Source organism: Chionomys nivalis, chromosome 12 (assembly GCF_950005125.1).
Source record: "Chionomys nivalis chromosome 12, mChiNiv1.1, whole genome shotgun sequence".
In the NCBI taxonomy this organism is placed as follows: domain Eukaryota; kingdom Metazoa; phylum Chordata; class Mammalia; order Rodentia; family Cricetidae; genus Chionomys; species Chionomys nivalis.
In genome coordinates this window covers 47,507,425-47,528,279 of record NC_080097.1, presented here as the reverse complement: position 1 = coordinate 47,528,279, position 20,855 = coordinate 47,507,425, and the positions used below count along the sequence as shown (strand labels likewise).

At 48.8% G+C, this 20,855-nt stretch overlaps 1 protein-coding gene across 1 annotated transcript in view; it reads left to right on the top strand.

The window, feature by feature from the left end:
- Scara5 (scavenger receptor class A member 5) overlaps positions 1-20,855 on the top strand; it is a 91,869-nt gene that overhangs the window by 44,751 nt on the left and 26,263 nt on the right. Inside the window, exons 4-5 of the mRNA XM_057786796.1 lie at positions 12,650-13,324; positions 19,626-19,706. Of these exons, the coding sequence (XP_057642779.1) occupies positions 12,650-13,324; positions 19,626-19,706 (756 nt within the window). The remainder of the gene's footprint in view (positions 1-12,649; positions 13,325-19,625; positions 19,707-20,855) is intronic.

The window sequence follows — 20,855 nt, the reverse complement described above, 5'->3', positions numbered from 1 at the left end:
TCAGGATGAGGCAACCCTTCTTCCAGGACACAGTATACACAATGTATCCAGCCTGGCCTCCAGGGATAATAACAAACACATTGGTGATACTGGCCTGCTTTGAAGTTCAGACCTGGCATCCTATCTAGCCTGTGTACCAGCAATGTGCCAAGGACAGAACCTATCTGTGGATGATGGGCAGAACAAGGGGGACTTTCCAAGATGAAGACAAGTGGATCAGAGTGTGGTGGAAGGGTTGTCCCTCACTCTAGTCATGAGACTTCCGGTGAGGTGGCCCAAGCCAGTATGGTCAGCCCCCTCTGGGCTCTGCAGCCACTGAATGGATCCCCACAGTCTCTGGTGAATGGGACGTTTCCCCATTCTACTGATGAAGAGACCAAGGCCAGGAGGTGGAATGCCATTAATGGCATGCCTCCTGACTCCTGTTCCCATGGCCCACACCACTGTCGCCCTCTGGAAGGTGACTACAGAGATGTCAATATAAAAGCAGCTTCCAGGAGAATGAACCCATGCACAGTCACAGCTAGGAGTCCACAGGACTGTGAACTGCAGGGATCACAGCAGGACAGTGTGTCTGCATGCGCCCCCCCCACAGCCCCCTCCCCCCCACACTGGGTGTGGCACTGAGACAGGGCAGGTGGAGAGCAGAGATCCCAACACTGCTGAGGACACTCCAGAGCTCGGGCAAACCGCAGTCCATCAGAGGAAGGAAGGCCACCCTGAGGTGTGAACATTCATTTTGCTTCTGGTGTGTGATTGGGAGCAACCGGGAGAAAGAGTGTCAGTCCCTTGGTTGAAGCTGCAGGTGGTCTAAGGCCACATTTGCCCACAGACCAGGTAGCGAGATAAGAAGCTCCTTGTTCTCCATCCACAGCCAGCTGGTCCCAGGCAGGCCCCTGGAAGTCTGGAAGTCTCAGGCCCTGCCTGTCCAGCTCTCCTCAGAACCTTCCAGCTCCGAGTCCTTCTCTCTGAACAGGCCATGGTGCTGAGAGTGTGTTCATGCAGGAACAATGGGCAGTCAGCTTCCCTGAGGGGCTGAGTGGATCCTTCATCATTGCACAACTAGTTTGACCACAAATCCAAATTAAGGGAAAAAGTTCCTCCCTAAGCCCACACCCTACAGCAAGACAGTGTTTTGTTTTACTTCTGCCTCAGATCCACCCTTTTCCATATCTAGGTTTTACAATGTCATTTCTGAGGTGCTGTCCCACCTAATATTAGCATAATGATCTCATGAGAATTTTACCATCTTTGTCCTGGTCATTTATAATTTTAATGACTGAAAAGATTCCTCCAAGGGAACCCCGAGGGGAAAAAAAAAAAAGCAAACTTTCTTCTCTGGTTCTCAGTCAACAATCAGAGGAGACAACGGCACACCATGTCAGCGAGTCTTCCTCCCCACACCAAGCAAGCAAGAGGTCCTGCCAGGATACCAGTTGCATGTCTTCAAAGTTACTTCTGACTCTCTCCCCGAAGACAGTGCCAGTGCGCACAGGCTGAGGACTCGGTCTCCAGGGTGTACCACCTCCACTGCCCGACTCGGGCCCAGCTTTGTTTTGCCTGTGCTTCTGATTGATGAGCTACAAACCAGGGTTTCCAGAAACCTGCCTTTGGGATTCGTTCATTTCCTAGAAAATCCAAGGAAGCAACTATGCTTAATGATTGATGTCATAAAGGATATGACCGAAGATGGAGACCAAGATGTGCCTGGGGCACAGCAGGCAGCTTTCTTTGGATGTGACAGTTGTGAGCCGCCCAATGCGGGTGCCAAGGGCATCCGAGTTCTTTGCCATGTCATCTTCTAGCTATTTGGTAACCCTGCAAACTCAGTCTTTCCAGATTTGGAAGGTTCCTTTTATCGACATGATTGATTATAGCACTGACCAGTGGTAGCCACTCAACCTTCAGCACTTCTTCCTTCCTAAAGGTTGGTGTGTGTGTGTGTGTGTGTGTGTGTGTGTGTGTATGTGCGCTGGGACCAAAAAATCCCAACTATCCCAAATTGTTTCTTGCCTTTTTCTTGTGTCCAGATACCATTCCTGAAGCCCCTGGTGGCCAACCATCATTCACTTCATTATCGTATCAGGAGACACTTCTGGTATATTGTGCAGATCTGAAGTGGTTATCAGTCCTTAGTCAGGAAGGGGGTGAAGAACAAAGGCATATTTTGCAATAACACAAGGACACATTGTAACTGACCCAATCTTTTCCCGGTGATTCCCCTGTTTTAGCTTGGTAAATAAACATAGAAACCTTTCCTCGTCTTTTGAAAATTTTCCTGACAGTAAGTTCCCAGAAGTTGGATTAGTAGGTCAAATGGTGTAGACATTTTTTTTATTCTTAAAAACAAAAAACAGAATAGGGCGGTGGTGGCACACACCCTTAGTCCCAGCACTCAGGAGGCAGAGGCAGGTGGATCTCTGTGAGTTCAAGGCCAGCCTGGTCTATAAGAGCTAGTTCCAGGACAGCTAGGACTGTTACACAGAGAAACCCTGTCTCAAAAAACAAAACACAAACAAACAAAACAAAAAGCAAAACAAAACAAGCAACCATCCAAGAGGCTGGAGAGGTGGCTCAGCAGTCAAGAGCACACGCTGCTCCTAGAGGATCCTAGTTTGTTCCCTAACGCCTACATTGGCAGCCCAGAACTATCAGGTCCCAAGGAAACTCCATTTCCCCAAATTCTGATGGTTAGACAAAATCCATAATTCCTCAGGAACTTGTAAAGTCAGTTCCTTTCTATCAAAAGGAGCCAGTTCCTTTATCATCAGCAGAAGGAACAAATGGCTCTCTGTGACACCTATTGGCATGCCAAAGCCCCTGATACCGTAAGTACCTGTCACACATTTCTGAGTCCATGCTAGCTAGCATCCTAGCTCTCCTCATCTCCTTCCCTACCCTAACTCCAGCTCTAAGGTCCAGCACTTTCTTCTGATCTCTATAGGTACCTGAATTTACTTGTACATACACACACACAGAACCCATACATACACACAATTTAAAACAACAATAGCCAGTTACTTCCTATTCGTTATACTAATTATATACTTACATTATAGACTCGGAGCACGTTTCCACAGTCTTATTAAGAATCTGCCATGATCTCACCACGTCTCACTGTCTGCCATCTTACGAGGGTGGGTTCCATCTGCTGGTAGGAAAGAGAAGGCAGAAGAAACCCATGCTCCATGCCTGTGTGTCTCCAGCTCACTGGGCATAGTCTAGGACCCTTTAGGGGACTGAATTGAAATTGTGCCCCATGCCCAGTAGGAATAAAATTGGAGATGAGATTTAAAGGGGGGACTTTAGGAGGAATGGGGTCATAAGGGTGGGTCACGATCCATGGTCTTCTAAGGACATAGCAGAAAGCAGGTATGTGAATGTCCTGCACACCCAGTGAGAGGCCTTCGGAGAAACCCAGCATCGGCAGCACCTTGAATTCAGACTTCCAACCTCCAGTGTGAGCTTCCCAGTCTGTGGTCTTTCACTTGGCAGTGGGGCTGGCTTCCACGACGTCCCCTGGCCCCAGGACTAGTTTTGTCAGAACTCCAGAGTGACAGTGGTGAGTTTGGATCAGACCCTCCTGCATTATTTGAAGGCCAAACAAACAGCAAAAATGAAGGCTTTTTGTCCTGAAAATGGGGAAAAGCTGTCAGGAATTTTTATTTGGTTCATTGCTATGTTTCCTTGGGCCACACTAGGCCATGCAAGCCTTCGTAATTACCTGGGCCCGTTGCAGCACCCATCACAAGTCCCCGAGCCACCCTGACCATTCCCATCACGGACAAAGAGGAGGTGATAGGTGGAGGTGAGAAGATGCAACTGCATCCTGGTGCTGAGGAGAATGATGTGACGCAGTGGCCTTGCATGAGCCCCATATCTCTTGTCCCATGGTATTTCACTGGGAAAGCAAAGTTGAAAAGTGTCCAGTTGCAGAAAGAGGTCTTGGCAGGACTGAATGCAAAGCCTGGGCCCTATGTGTTTGCACAGGCCACACACAAAGGGAGGTTGCTTCTGGTTCTGTCCTGTATCTTGGGGTCAGGAGACACTAGGAAAGCTGGAAAAACGATCCATGTCACAGCTCCGTGATATAGACTCCGCATTGAAAGTGCTGAAAGAATATTGGGCTCTACTTTTGTGTACATGTGTGGGTCTGCATGCACATGTGTGAGTATGGGTGTGTGTGCACATTTGCAGTATGGATGTGCATGTACATGTGCGAGTATGGGTGAGTGCACATATGTTCAAGTATGGGTATGCATGTACATGCGTAAGTATGGGTATGCATGTACCACATGCGTGAGTTATGGGTGTGCGTGCCCATGTACAAGGGCACAGGTGGAGGTCAAACGCCAGCCATGGGGTGGAATCCCTTGTGATGAAGGATGCCTAAAAGAAATTCCACACTAGCTCAGAATTGAGAAAAACAGACATTTATTTAGGGGTGGACTCACAAATCAGAATCCTCTGCTGGAATGGAGAACAGATACTGTATCCCGCAGCCAGAAAAGAGGCCAGACGCATGCTCTGTATTGGCGTAAATAGTATAAGAGGCCACACCCCAGTGGGCGGGTTACTACTGGCTGTAGGATTTCCTATAGCACCCTTGGGAGCTCTCCAGCTTGTTTTTGGAGTCAAGGTCTCTCATTGGCCTCAAATGAACTGAAATTGCCTGGAGATAAACTGTCAGCGAGCCCAGGGTCCATCTGTCTCCATCTCACCAGCGCCAGGTCTGCAAACTCATGCCACCATGCTCAGATGATGTTCTTACTCAGGCATTGAACCCAGGTCCTCATGCTTGCATAGCAAGTACGTGACCCTGCCCATGACCTCTGCTTATAAATGATTTTTTTTCTTCACTCAAATTATTCACCATGACCTCAGGTAACATGACCCAGTGCCATAGCTCATCTAAAGAGCCTGCCTCTCATTCCTCCATACTTCCTTGGACATGCTGGCATGGCCATTACCAGCCTCATCCTCCCCCACACGCTGCCTTGAAAAGAATGTTCTGTGACTTCTGATATCTGCCTGCCTGCCTGCCTGTCTTCTAGGTCACTGGCCTGATGATAAGGCAGGGTTGTGCTGGATCCTTGGGAGGCATGTAGGCTTACACCCTACTCCTATTAGCAGGGTGACCTTGAGCTAGTAACTGGAAGGTTCATTTTTAGATTTTCCCAGCTGTGAACAATGGCACTGTCTGTCTTCAAGAGTGGAAGGACCGCGGGGACATTGAAGGACACTTGGGAACTCCCTCCGGGCCAATTCTAGATAAAAAGAGAGTGAATGTCCCATGCATTTTTGTGAGCTGGAGGACGGCTATGGCTCTGGGGCCTTCCCTGCCCAGCAGCCACCTTGTTACCTCTACACACCTTGTTACCTCTAGGATCTGCTTCACCTGAAAAGGGGCGTGGCCATTCCTACTCCCCAAGCTTTCTGGGAAGGGCAATAGAGCAGGACTGTTTGACACACGGTAGATGGGGATAGCGGCCATTCCCTTTCCTCCTGTCTGGATTTGGCAAGGGGCTGGCTACCCTCATAACAGATTCATAGGAGAGAACCAGTAAGGGGCAGATGGCCCAAGTTCCCTCTTGCTTTGTGCTTCAATCTCTTGGCATTGCATCTCAGAAGAATAAGAGTATGGGTTTTGTCCTCGGCACCTCCCAGGGAAAGGTGGGTTGAGATAAAGCAGCATGATAGATGTATGGCCCTATATAAAATACGGGACAGGGCTGAAGGGTTGGCTCTGCGGGTAAAGTGCTTGGCTTATAAACATGAAGACCCGAGTTCAATCCCCAACAACCACATAAAAATTGGGGCATGTTGACCTCCATTTGTAATCCCAGTGCTGGGAAAGTGGAGACAGGAGGATTCCTGGGGCTCACTGGCCATCCGCCCAACCAAATTGGCAAGATCCAAGTCCCAGTGAGAGACCCTGTCTCAAAAAACAAGTCGAATAGCTGGAGGAACAACACCTGAAACTGACCTCTGACCTACACACACACATGCATCTGATGAACATTCTCTCTCTCTCTCTCTCTCTCTCTCTCTCTCTCTCTCTCTCACACACACACACACACACACACACACACACACACACACAGAGGCTGGGTTTAGCACCAATGCCCAATGTTCATGTCCCTAAACATCCAATGGCCCGGAGAGCCTTCCTGCCTGCCACACACATGGGCTTCACTGTAGTTAGTGCACTCTTGCTATGCTGGAGAATAGCAATCTAGACGGGTCACATCTGGAACACCCTGACTGAGCCTGAAGATGATGGTTTTATTCGTGAACGGGACAACTGTGGCCAGGGAGCTGACTCAGAACTGAGTGTAGATGGAAGGCCAGGTGGGGCAGTGGAAGTTAGGAGAAACAGGCTTATTCAAGACCCTGATCCTCCTGCAGCCTGAGGCAGGCATCCGTGCATACACTGGCTATATATTGTAACAAAATATGCACTAATTCATCAAGTAGGGCCCAGCAATGAATAACAAGTCAGATTCTGGAGTTAAATGGCCATGTGATTCCTACTGAGAACCCCAGCTCCAGCCTGAGTTTTATGCTAAGGAGCTCACTATCTTCCATATTTATTCAGCATCTAAGTGTGTCTGCCACAGTTTGTTCTCCAGGTTCAATCCTTCATCGGGGAGCAAAGACGTTCATACTGGGGACCCTGGGGACCCTGGAGCCACAATTCCAGAGTCCAGCCATTCTCCCCTGCCTCCTGGTCCTGTGATCTTGTGCATGACTTACCCTCTGCTTGCCTCAGTTTCCCCATTTGGAACACGAGGATGCTAATGGTATTTGAGATTTTGAGATTCTTTGTATTAGCATGGAAGACACGCAGAAGAGTGTTTGGCACGCATTGAGGATGCAGGAGATGTGGGTTATTGTCTTTAGTTTATGGTTTACTTTCCCACTTGTGAAAGCATAGAAGTTGAAGAAATCATTAAAACACATTAAAAAGAGGTAAGCCAGGGAGGGAGATAAATGAGCTGTTTGCATAAACACGAATTAAGAGAGTCACACTCAAGAAAGAATTGTTCCCTGTTGAGGACAGCAACCATCTGGAAGGAATTAAAGGGGGGAAGGGATGGGTCATGAGCAGAGAACACTGTTGGAAGGAGATAATTCACTCCGCTGTGCGTAAATGGTCCCAAAGGAAGGACATTGCTCTAGGCTTGGCCAGCATGAGTCGGGGCCCAGAAAATATTTGACTCCACAAACAGTGATTTGATTGGTCTACATACCTAAACTAGCGAGGCCATTCCAGTGAATAAGCACATCACCTTGAAAAGGCTGCTTCTGGAGGATGCTTATATGTTTTTCTTTGGGTTCACCTTCTTATTTAGCTTCTCTAGGATCACGAATTATAGTCTCAATGTCCTTTATTTATGGCTAGAAACCAAATATGAGTGAGTACATCCCATGTTCTGGCTGGGGTCTGAAAAAGCATGGGACAAAACCGGACTCGCTGAACATAGCGGACAATGAGGACTACTGAGAACTGAAGAACAATGGCAATGGGTTTTTGATCCTATTGCACATAATGGCTTTGTGGGAGCCTAGGTAGTTTGGATGCTCACCTTAATAGACCTGGATGGAGGTGGGTGGTCCTTGGACCTCCCACAGGGCAGGGAAACCTGATTGCTCTTTGGGCTGAGGAGGGAGGAAGACTTGATTGGGGGAGGGGGGGAAATGGGAGGTGGTGGCGGGGAAGAGGCAGAAATCTTTAATAAATAAATAAATAAAGTTTAAAAAAAAATAAGAAAAGGCTGCTTCTGTAACAGACTTATCCTGATAGCAAGGTACCACGTGCTAACTGTGACATGAGCAATGAGGGAACTGTGGAGCCTAGGGAAGCAGGGATGTAATGAAACACTCTTAAACATCTACGCTGTGAGTATGAATTAGCATAATTTGGGAGAGTCCTTGACTGTGATTTTATTGTTTGGTTGGTTTGGGTTTTTGAGACAGAGGGGAGGGTGGTCTCAGTCTGTAACCCAGGCTGGCCTATAATTTATCATGTAGCCTAGGCTGACTTCAAAGTCGTGACAATCCTCCTGCCTCAATCTCCTTTGTGTTTGTTGTGAGCCACCACATCTGGTTATGGGATTTTTCTTAAGTCATAAAAATATCTATATATCTTCTGGCCTACTAATCCAACTTCTGAGACTTTATTGTTATGAAAAATCTTAAGTGAAAAAGAGGGAAAGAAAGAAAGAAAACAAGAAAGAAAAGAAAAGAAAAAAAAGGAAAAAATGTCTGAATGTCTTCTTTTATTTGCTAGGATAATAGTGTGTCCCCTCCAGAAACTCTTTGCAGTCAACAGAATTATAAGAGAATAAAAGAAAGATGGCAAAATTCTTGTGAAATAATTATAATTATAATATTAAATGGAGAACTCTGCAGAAGTGGCATTGTAAAGCCTGAGTATGCTAATGGATGGAGCTGGGAAAGCAAAGCAAACAGTGCTTTGATGGAGGGTGTGGGCTGTGAGAGGAGCCTTGAAGGAGGGTGTGGACTGTGGGAGGAGCCTTGAAGGAGGGTGTGGACTGTGGGAGGAGCCTTAAAGGAGGTGTGGGCTGTGGGAGGAGCCTTGAAGAAGGGTGTGGACTGTGGGAGGAGCCTTGAAGGAGGGTGTGGACTGTGGGAGGAGACTTGAAGGAGGGTGTGGCTTGGGGGAAAAGAGCCTTGAAGGAGGGTGTGGCTTGGGGGGTATGAGCCTTGAAGGAGGGTGTGGCTTGTGTGTGTGTGTGGGGGGGGAAGAGCCTTGAAGGAGGGTGTGGCTTGGGGGGGGTGATGAACCTTGAAGGAGGGTGTGGATTGGGGGAGAAGTTTCTTTCTAATTTGGATCTGTATTCTGATTGGTTGTGCAAGGATCAAGGACTCCCAGGGACTCCCTGGGATTGGAGAAGGCAATTGTCTGTTGTTCCTATATGGACACAGGTTTAGCTTCATTCTCTGGACAAAGAGAAAGGCCTAGAGCCTCCAGGTACCAAAGAAGGGTCCAATGGGCAGAGCCTGTGGCCTTCAGGGCTGGGAAGGAGGGAGAGGAAAAAGAATTGCTTGGCTCACTACCTGGACTCTGGGCAAATATGACCTTAAACCACCTCCAACTTCAACCAAGGGGCTGGCACTCTTTCTCCCTGTTGCTCCCAATCACACACTAGAAGCACAATGAATGCTCACACCTCAGGGTGGCCTTCCTTCCTCTGGTGGACTGAGGTTTGCCCGAGCTCTGGGGTGTCCTCAGCAGGTACTGATGAGAAGTGTTGGGATCTCTGCTCTCCACCTGCCCTGTCTCAGTGCCACACCCCATGTGTGTGTGTGGGGGAGGGGGCTGTGGGGGGGGCTGTGGGGGAGGGGGCTGTGGGGGGGCTGTGGGGGGGGCGCATGCAGACACACTCCTGCTGTGATCCCTGCAGTTCACAGTCCTGTGGACTCCTAGCTGTGACTGCTCATGGCTTCATTCCCCTGGAAGCTGCTTTTATATTGACAACTTTGTAGTCACCTTCCAGAGGGCGACAGCGGTGTGGGCCATAGGAACAGGAGTCAGGAGGCATGTCATTAATGGTCATTCTACCTCCTGGCCTTGGCCTCTTCATCAGTAGAATGGGGAAACATCCCTTTCACCAGAGACTGTGGGGATCCATTCAGTGGCTGCAGAGCCCAGAGAGGACTGACCATGCCTGGCTTGGGCCACCTCACCGGAAGTCTCATGACCAAAATAAAGGAACTGATCCTTCTGCTAGGCTCCATCTGTCCTTACTTTTGTTTAAACTAGTTTGTCATTTAAGGTTGTCAATCAAAGTGTGATTGACAAGCTAGAACAAGTGCAGAAGGCAGCCAGAATGTCTGGAGGCTAAGCCTGGTCTTGAGAAAATGAATGAGGGAAGTGGAGATTTTAAGCAGAAAAGACCCATATAGTAAAGGGACGATGCATTTCTTTGAAATTTTAAAGGGCCACCCTGTCAGAAAATGCATGGGTTCTACATTCTAACAAAGGAAAAAATCCATGGATAGAAACTCTGGCATGGCCAATTCAAATATGAACAGAATGCAAAATATTCCAATATTTATAACTAACTGACAGTGGAGAGGCTGAGTGAGCACTTGGCAGAGTGACTTTCGTGGTCAAAGCGAAGGGGAAAGTTGAAGCAGGCATCCAAGGCTTCACTCAGTTCTACACCGCAGAACCTTATCTAAAGTGACTTGTGTTCACCACAAGTGCTGTGTGATTCCAGGGACATCCCAGAGGGAGTACAGCTGCGGGTCATGTGACCCAAGAACCCTTACCACCCATTTTCCTCTTTCTGCAATCAGAATTCTCTTCGTGATACTTGTGAGCTCAGAATCAGAGACAGGAACTGAATCTTCACATTGTTCTTTATTCACAGTGCTGGCAATCCGAGCAGACAGTGGACTGATGTACCCTCGATACCTTCACTCCATCTCTTTTCCAGTCAGCAGATCTTATAGGGAGAAAACAGAGCAAAGCCGGTCAATCCTTCTAGGGCTCGGGTGTCTCCCTCTGCTTGCCCCTCTGCTCAGGTGTCAGCCACGTTTCTGACACTCGTGATGTCTGTGCCTCTCTCCTTATTCCTTGTGCTCTCCCCCTCACTCTGTGACTGTGTGGGATCAAGAACTTCTAGAAATGCTGAGTCGAGTTAGCTTTTGCTGGTTTTGACTTTGTATTTCTCCAAGGGTGTCTGGGCTGAGGTGGGGAGGTATCTCCGAACAAACAAACTCCCAACTGTACGTGGATGCTGAGCTAGTAATCCGTGTATGGGTTGCTTCCTTTTGACAACAGGGAGTGTGAATGTGTCTCTATAATACAGAATGTAAGCCTGCCCCGCCATACCCCTCCTGTCTCCTATCACTTCCCAATGCAGAGTCCTCAAAGAGAAGTTGTATGCCTGCTTTCTTGTTGGACTAAGCTATGTACTAAGTTCCTGGTCCTCTGTTTTTCAAGATTTCCAAAGCAGAATTAGCTCATCCTTCCTGCCCCAGTCCCACCATAGCTGCTGGTTTCCTTTCCCGACTCTACAAAGCAGAGCAGCGGTCCCTCGATACCTCGGCACCCTGTTTGCAGAAGCTCCCAGGAGACACCGCGATGCTAGAATCTAGTGAAGAAGATTTCTCCTCTTAGGATACTTCACAACCAGGGAAAGGACCGCTATCCACCGGGAAATGTTGGGAAGGGGCTGGAGTGGCTCGTTTTGCTGGGATGAACATAGAGAACCTAAAAGGGTGAAAGGGGGCAGAGAAGGGGAAGGAACAGATTTGACTGCACTCTGCCCCACCCCTTGGGTGTTGTTGCTATAGTAGAATGAGGTGGGACCTTGAATAGAGGAAGCCACAAACCGGCACCATAGCTATCAGCCTGGCTCTGCCTGTTGCCTGATGGGATTGCTTTAAGCAACTCCAGGGAAGGCATAGAGGAAAGTCCAGTTTTGGGCTACTCCACTGGGGTAGGATTTGCTGTGTACAGGTCTAGCTGTAAAAGGAGGTCCAATGGGATTGGCTTAGTCTGTTTGAGCCACTATAATGCAACTCCTTAAACTGGATAATTTATGAACAACAGAAATTTCTTGCTCATGGTTCTGGAGGCTGGGAGTCCAGCATCAAGGCCCCGGATGATACAATGCCTGATGGCACCTCTTGTACGTCCTGCTATGGGGATAGGGTGGACAGTTTCCTTGAGCTTCATGTATAAGTCATAATCGTATTTGTGATAGTGTATTCTACCCACATGATGCCTCCAAAAGGTTGCATCTCTTAATGTTGTCACTGGCAATTAGGTTATTAAGTTCCTGTAGGTGCATGAGGAGAACTTGCTGGTACCCACTTCCTGAGGTGGAAGGGATCATAAGACAATATACTCCTTCTCTAAGTGTGTGTGTGTGTGTGTGTGTGTATAACCAAGTTTAATTAGAGTTGCTTACAGGAACATGGTGAGCAGTATTTAGAGGAGCTTGGACAGCTAGCCAGAGGCCACATCATTGAAGAAAGCATCTTCCTTCTCCAGCAACCATTAACTGTCACTAGATCTTCAGGAAGGATGGGACCTCATGAAGCCCTCTCTCCTCTAGGACACAATGTTGGCAGGCCAGTCTTGTGTGGTTCTGTCGATTCCTGAGTACAAAGGCGCTGCCATACTTGGAAGACATCCTTGTATACCAACCCTTCCTCCTTAAGCGACATTCTTTCCATCCCCTCTTCCAAGACGTTCCCTGAGCGTTGGAGAGAATAATCAATATCTTCAGTTGAGTTCCACAGAACTGTCCATATCCAACATCTATCCAATAGAAAAACCCTGCCATTTCCTATTACCTACCACACGGTGTGTATATTTGTGCAGCAGAGCCCAAACTAGGCTCCAACCTAGAGTTACTGGGAATCTTTTAAAGTTCCTAAGTTCACATCCTACCCGATGTCAGCAATATCTGCAAATGATTATAGTGGCAGATATGTTTGGGGACCACTGTTAGCCCAGTGCCTGAGATCTACTGAAGCACTCAGGATCAGCCACCCCTCCCTTTCATTCACTTTTTAATTGAGCACCTATTGTATGCCATAGATTTGCCTGTTGCTATCTGGATCTCCCTACCCAACTCCTTCTCATTTCTCACCTCCTCTACAGTGTCCAGGCCTCGAAGTTCCCCCGATGACTTGAAAGCACTGACTCGGAATGTGAACCAGCTGAATGAGAGCTTCCGGGACATGCAGCTCCGGCTGCTGCAGGCTCCGCTGCAGACGGACCTGACGGAACAAGTGTGGAAGGTTCAGGATGCGCTGCAGAACCAGACAGACTCGCTCTTGGCCCTGGCAGGCTTGGTGCAGCGGCTGGAGGGTACACTGTGGGGGCTACACGCACAGGCGGCACAGACCGAGCAGGCGGTGGCCCTGCTGCGTGACCGCACAGGACAGCAGAGTGACTCTGCGCAGTTGGAACTCTACCAGCTGCAGGTGGAGAGCAATCGCAGCCAGCTATTGCTGCAGCGGCACAAGGGCCTGCTGGACGGGCTGGCGCACAGGGTTGGCGTCCTGAGTGAGGAGCTGGCTGATGTAGGCGGGGCACTGCGTGGCCTCAACCACAGCCTGTCCTATGACGTGGCCCTGCACAGCACGCGGCTGCAGGACCTGCAGGTACTGGTGAGCAATGCCAGCGCGGACACACGCCGCATGAGGCTGGTGCACATGGACATGGAGATGCAACTTAAGCAAGAGCTGGCCATGCTCAACGTAGTGACGGAGGACCTGCGTCTCAAGGACTGGGAACACTCCATTGCCTTGAGGAACATCACCCTTGCCAAAGGTACTTGAGTGACCCAACCCAGCCCATAGAGATTCCTGATTGCCCTTTCTGCTCAGGGATCCCCCTTCAAAGCTCTTCCCAAGGACCCATCCCAAAATGTCAGTTTAAACTTATACTCTCACCTTTAAGTCTTACACCATATGACTCCGGAATGTTCTGCCCAAATGAGTGTAGCTCCAAGGACTGGAGAATTCCACACTGAACTTGGCCTACTAGAAATATGTTAGAAAACATATATTGTTTGTTCAGGTAGAGTACATTCGATTCATTTCCTGAATACAATTGATTGTGTGTGCTGGCACATGCCTGTAAGCAAGCACTCAGGAGAGGGAGTTGGGAAGATCAACAGGTGGAGGCCAGGCTGGTCTGTACAAGAAGACCCTGTGTGTGAATGAATGAAGTTATTAATGAATGGGTTATTATTGCTGTGATGAAACACCATGGCCTAAAGCAAATTGGGGAAATTCATTTGGTTTACACTTCCACATCATAGTTCATTATTGAAGGAAGTCAAGGCAAGACCTAAAGCAGAGCAGGAACCTGGAGGCAGGAGCCGATGCAGAGGCCGTGCTGCTTAGTATCTTGCTCTCCATGGCTGGCTTAGCCTGCTTTCTTATAGATCCCCAAACCACCAACACTGGGATTATACCTCCCACAGCCCTACAGGCTCGCCTATGGTTTGATCTGATGGAGGCATTTTTCTCAGATGAGACTCCCTACAATTCTAGCTGTCTCAAACTGACATAAATAACTAGCCAGCATACCCAGCAACTGTTAGCCTAGAGACCTGATTCTGCTCTTTTCTGATAAACGAGCCTCTCCCTTGTCAGGGCTGTGGGCTTCGTGAAATCCTGATTGGTCTAGTAGTCAGCCCAGCTGAAACCATCCTCTTAAATACACCTTCTGCATGTGGGTATACCAAGGGCATGCTACACAGCATCTCTCAAGAGCGGCACCTCTCTGGGGATGTGTCACTGTCCCCTTGTGTGTTGGCATGGGCAGTGCGACCCAGGAAGCTTCAGGGTGAGATGGAACTAGGGTCCAGTGTGGGTTCTGGCCTGTGTGAGCCAGGCTTCAATGGCTCCTGGTATGCTCTCTGGAGGATTCCCTCTGGCCTGGTCAACCTTGCACTCCTATACAGAGGTAGACAGAACCATCTGCAGCTCTCCAGATCACTTTCAGCCCTGAGTCCTCTCCTCACCATGCTGTGGTCAATCCTCTGAGCTTCCACGATGACCACAGGAAGCTATAACCACCCTGGAGGCCTTCAGCAGTACATATCCAGAGTGTTCTTGTATGCTTCCATGATTTTCTATACTGCTGTTGGAGCAGCTTCCTGTCATAATTCTATCTCATTCCTCTCTAGTTTAATCCTCTCTAAATCCACATGGACATGTTCATGCGCACACGTATGCATACATGCCTATACATACACATAGAAATACATAACACACTTAAATGTATAACTCACACGCACACACACACATGCACAGACACATTCACAAATACAGATACCTGAATACATAACTCACATGTGTTTATACATACATACACAGACAACTACATACCTAACTCACATGTATATACATAGGCATATAGATGCACAAGCACACATATAGACACCTCTGTACATAACTTGGGAACATACACACGTTCATATGCACAAACACTGGCATACATAATTCAGTATATATGTACACATGTGAACAGACATGCACACGTGAATGCATAACACATGGGTACACACATATGCACACACACAGATACCTACATGCATAACTCACATGTACGCACCCATATAGTCAGACACATGTACAACACCCTCCCCTTTGCTCTCCTCTGGCTCAGAATCCACAAATACTTGAATGCATGTACTTTTCAAAGATAAGAGCATTTACACGACCCTTGAGCTTTCCCCCAAATGGCTTTCATTCTCTCGCTTTGCTGTGCAGTTTTCTGTGGCTTCTAACCTCAGTTCACCTTCGTGGACATTCAGCAGAGCATTGGTTTTTTTTGTTTTGTTTTGTTTTGTTTTGTTTTCTGCTTTGGATTATTCAGCATCAAGGAGGTCCATCAAAAATCTGTCTGTGGGATTTAAAGGCACAGAGAGAACTTAGCCTATCAGAGAAGGGGATATCCCTGGAGGAGTAAAGAAAGTCAGAGTGGGGAGACATGCCAGAAAACATTGGTATGGCAAGCCTTGAGGCAGGCCACCCAGCCACATGCAGATGGCTAAAAGGCAAGCCTTCTAAAATTCTTTGGAATGGGAATGGGCCTCTAAAATCATCTGGTCTAATCCTCCTGTATCATAGCGGAGAATCCTAGGGCCCTGAGAGGGGAAATGGCTTATCCAGGTCAAATGCCAAGCCAGATGTAGAAAGTACACCTCTTTAATTAATGAAAACAAGTTTTCAAAGCAGCTTCATCTGGCAGCTGCTTTGTTTTCAGTAGAAAACACCATCTAGTGGATGGAGGAGGGAGCCCTCCTCGGGTCTGTGGAGTTAAGGGGTGGGGGGTGGGGCTGGATTCTAGGTCTGCCAAGGGGACTCTGGCTTCCATATATAGAAGTGGACCATGGCTGTGAATGGGGCCACTTGTAAGACAAGTGTATATCTGCTCTAGGAGAATCGGGGTATGTGTTCAGGTCCTGGGTGGGCTATATGACCCTCCCACCTTCTTCAAAGTAGATGAAGGATACTCTGAGAAGGATAGTATATAGATCGATACAACCTGTCCCCATTGCCCGTGAGGGTCTCTCCAGCAGGGCTGCCTCTGAACTTCTTGGAGGTGCTGTTCTCCCGGCTCTGGAATAGAGCTGGAAGTCTCTGCCCTGTCCTTTTCTTCGTTCAGGATATCTTGAATGAGGAAGGGGACACCCTGCTCTTATGTTGTGGAAGAGTAGATGCCCAAGGCCCTGTAGCTTTGGGAAACTGAGGCAGAGCAGTCAGTGTCAGGGTCCATGTGGGCTCAGATGGCAGACAGGCCTTGTCCCAACCCCCTCCATGTTGTGATCTACCTCAGAAAACAGAAACCAAGACACGTGACTATAAGAATCAGAGAAGTAAAAAGGCTCATGAGGGAAAGGCTGGCCACAACTGAGGTTGTAACCGTACATACTGCCCAGAAGCAGATTGGCAGAGGTGGGTTGGTACAGCTGTAGAGGGCCCAGATCTCAGAGCCCAGGCTCCCTGGCAGGGAGAGATGGAGAGTGAAGTAGGGTGAAGTGTCTGGGGTGGGTGGGGATTTAGCAACAGAGATCTGAGCTGAGTTCCCTTTGTTGTTGAATTTGACCTGGAGGGGAGACTTCTGGATTCGGAATGGGGATGGGGTGGTGGGTAGTTTTCAATCTTAGCCCTGCCTTTCACTGGGCGTGTAGTTCTTGGTAAAACAGTTTTCATATCTTGATCCTGTTATCTGAGAATTGGGGTCAAAAATAAAATGACGCCTAAAACCTCCAGCTTTTTTTGAATGCTTTGTGTCACTCGTGAATTAAAAAAAAAAATGTTGACTGCTTTTTCCTTGCTCTCATGCTATTGAGTTGTTAAATAGCTGTCAGATTTGGTTAAGGGCTGAGGACAGTGCCAACTTTTGGAATGTATCAGTACATCTCGATCCTGGCAGCCGTGTTGTTTTGTATGTATTAACACCCTGTGATCTCATATACTCGTTCGTTTGTCAAATATCGATTGTGCAAGACCCTGGTCTGCTGCAGGCCTACATGTTTTGGTTTCCTGGGAGACCACCACAGACTGGGGCTAAAAATAGCAGCTTATTGTCTAGAGGTTACGAGTCTTTAACCAAGCATCTATAGGGTCTCATGGCTCTGAAACTCAGAGGGAGGGTCCTCCCTGTGTCTTCTGAACTTTCCGGTGACTGGGGCAGTCTTGGTCAGCAGATGCCTCTTTCCCATCTCTGCCTCTGTTGTCCCATGTCTCTGGTAACAAGATTAGGGTCCATCCCACTCCAGGATGACCTCAGCTAATCACATCCACAGAAACCCAGTGTCCTAAGAAAGGGGAGGAGGTTCTGAGGATGGATGCATTGAGAGCGCTATTCAGCCAGTAGAGAAAGACATGAGTATTTGCAGTCTGGGTTCCCTCAGCAGGAGCAGATTTTCAGGATACCTTTGGGAAGCAGAAAAGAGAGAACCACAGGGCAAGGCTGTGTGAGGGCTGCATCAAAATACCCCAGGTCTGCTTCTCCAGCAGGAACCATGGGACCAAGAAAGAGTCACCAGCAAAGCAGCAAGAAGCACACCCAGCTCACAGACATATGGAGTTGACGAGGGGTGGGGGGCTTCTGTGCTCACCAGCCTGGGAACAACAGGTGTCAGAATGAGTGACAGGAAGTGTTGGACTCCAGCGTCCAAACACCGAGGAGGAGTCGCCCCCAGAGACCACTTCATACACCACAGCCAATGCAAAAGCATGAGGATTTTATTAATTCTGTCATGACAGGGTCCCCCAGCATTCGGGAAGCCGAGGAACCCCGAATAGTTGGTACAGTCTACTTTTAAAGGGGCCACAGAAGCAAGGGGGGTTGTTCTTTGACCATTTTGATTGGCTTATTCAAAGGGCTATTACCAATAATTGACTGGAGAGCTGTTGCCAGATCAGGTGAGGAAGAGGTCATTTTGACCCCATTTCCCAGGCGACCGAATCAAAACATACGTATATGGGTAATTGTTCAGGAACTGAGTACGTGCGAGTGTAACTGTTAGGTCCTTGGTTCCCAGGGGAGGAGGGGAAGCACTATGGCACAGAGGCTGAGAGGATTCAGAATTGTCAAAATGGCTTCAGAATTGTCTTAAAGTCTTACAGAAGGTGGGACAGGCGAGATGCCTGGTCTCGTGGGTGTGGCAGAAAGGATGAGTGCCAGGCAGACCTGGACTGAGACCATGACTCCTTCACCAGCTGGCTGCCTGTGTGGCCTCAGACAAGGAACTTCCACACACGGCACAGGCATGGAGGCTGGAGGCTGAATTCAGTCATGTATACTCGAGTCTCTGCCACACTGCAGCTTCTCCTGGAAGGAAGCCCCACTCACAAGCCATTAGAAACGTATCCTCCGGTTAGGTGCCAAGCTGGAAACCTGAGCTTCGCCTGGCCTCCTCCACTGCTTCTCCGGCCTCCTCCACTGCTTCTCCGGCCTCCTCCACTGCTTCCCCAGGAGGAGCCAAAAGCCATCCTACTTTCTAAACAGCCTGGCCACTTTCCTAACCCAGGGCTCTTCCACCTTCCACCAATGGACCACAGCCCCTGCCTCCCTGCCTCCCTGCCTCCCTGCCCCTCTCACCTTCTTCCTGTACCATCCCTCTTTCACACACAGCCCAGCTGTCTTCCTCCCTTCCTTGTATGCAGATCTAATGTGGCTCTCCCACCAGGCCCCTTCCATGGCTTCTAGTACTCTCTGATCAGGGTCAAATCTAGCACCCAGGCCCCCAGTACCCCTACTTTCCCAGCCCACCGAGCCCCTGCTGTTAGTTTCGCTGTAGCTTACAGCTTACGTAGCTGCATCTTTGCTTTAAGCTCCTGTAGGGATTGCTTCCTCTGCACAGAACTCTTCCTCTTCACGCTGGCTTGGTCAGCCCTGACCACTGAAATGGAGGCTGAGGGGGCTTAGACCACAGGCATTTCTTTCTTTTCAGTTCTGGAAGTTGGGAGACTGAGTTCAGGGTACTAACATAGCTGGGTTCAGGTGAGGGCTTCCTTTCCTGGTATATATATGGCTTCTTGCTTGTTGTATCCTAGTCTGGCAGAGAGTGAGAAAGATGTGGGGGACAGGAATGAAGACAGAGGAAAGGCATACATGAGCACTAGTGCCAAGCTCCAGACAGGAGACGGAGCTTATGACATAGCCCAGGCTGGCCCTAAGCTCACCATCTTCCTACCTCTGCCCCCTGAGTAAGTGCTGGGGCTACAGGTGTGCTCTGCCATAGCTGACTTTCCTCCTTTTATAAAGCAACTAATTGCACTGAGAAAGGGCCCATCCTCATGACCTTGTATAAACCCAGTCCCCTCCTACAGCCCCACCTTTCTAAACCATAAGAACTTCAACATATGGACTTGAGAGGGTCATAAATAACCCTGAATACCGTCTCCCCTTCTTTACTTAGCTAATACCTGTTTCTTCTTGAGATTTCAGGAAACCTCCCCTGATGCCCCCAGAGCTGAGTAACTGGCATCTCCATGCTGCCAAAGCAGAATCCTGACTCTTCCTCTCGTCACAAAGGGAGCTGTTTGCTTTCTCCGCGGATGTCCTGGCTTTCTTACCCTCTAACCTTGCTGTTGTCCTCTTTCAGGGCCACCAGGACCCAAAGGTGACCAGGGCAATGAAGGAAAGGAGGGAAAGCCAGGTACTCCTGGATTCCCTGGACTGCGAGGTAATGGGGTACCCTGGGAGGAACCTGGGGCAGGGGTTCAAGTCCATCCCTGATCTTTCTTCCTAGGGATAATAAACGTCCACTGTTCTTCCACCGGGTGACTAAGTGGTTGTCAGTCTAGCCACAGAACAGGCCAAATGCTTTTCCTGAAAAAGTACCACAAGAGTCCCCAGGTCCCCTAAATCACTGCCCCCATAGGAAGGTGTTCTGTGATACTAGGAGTCTGACATGCCCCTGCCCCATCTCACTTCCTGATATCCCATTCCCCATGGCTGGTGGCAGATGGGGTGAGGCATTTAGGACCTTCTAGAAAGACTATATTTTTGTTTGGCTCATGGTCTTGGGCGTTTCTTATCAGGGACTCTGTCAAGCATGTGAGTCTACCCATGCCTGAGCCAGGGTCACATGTGACATTCCTCAGAGTGAGGAGGTTTCAAAATGATGCAAGGAGAAGTAGCCTCGTGGGGAGGGTTCTGGTTATTTATTTTAGGAATTATTCCTGCCAAATTGCTAGGTATATTCAGACAAAGAAGAGAAGACAGGGCCTGGAAGGGGAGGTCTCCAGCCTGACCTCTGTTCTGTCCTCAGTTCCATGGCCGAGGATGCCCTGAGGTTCCCAGGACAGCAGAGCCACTTTTCCTGCCCAGTGAATCATAGGGTGGGGAGCTTTGGGCACATCTTGCCTTAGGCTCGGAGTTCAGTTGCCACAGGACTCTTAGACCCTGGGAACAGATGCATCGTGTCAAGAAGGGAAAGAAAGACATTCCATCAATGTCTTTGACGTCCTCACACCCTTGGGAGGCCACTGTCCTCTCCCAGTCATTTGATAGTAGCCCTGGGCTAATGACTCGGGGATAGGTTTCTCATGCTGTGGAAAAAAGGGCCCAATGAAAAGCAGCTTGCTCTCCAAGCAGGAAAGAACAATTAGGCAGTTGATTAAGAGAACTGTGTTCTGCAGCGATGACTAGACTCGGGTCAGGACTCTTGGGGGCCTTGGGCTCTTGCTCATAAAAGTGTTTGCTGATTCTGGCTCACCATGGTGCATTCAGTACAGGCTGTGGCCACAGGGTCTGATGGCCAAGAACCTGGAGCACAGGGCCTAATGGGATGGCAGGCTATGCACCCATTGATTGGTTTTGTGGACGTCCT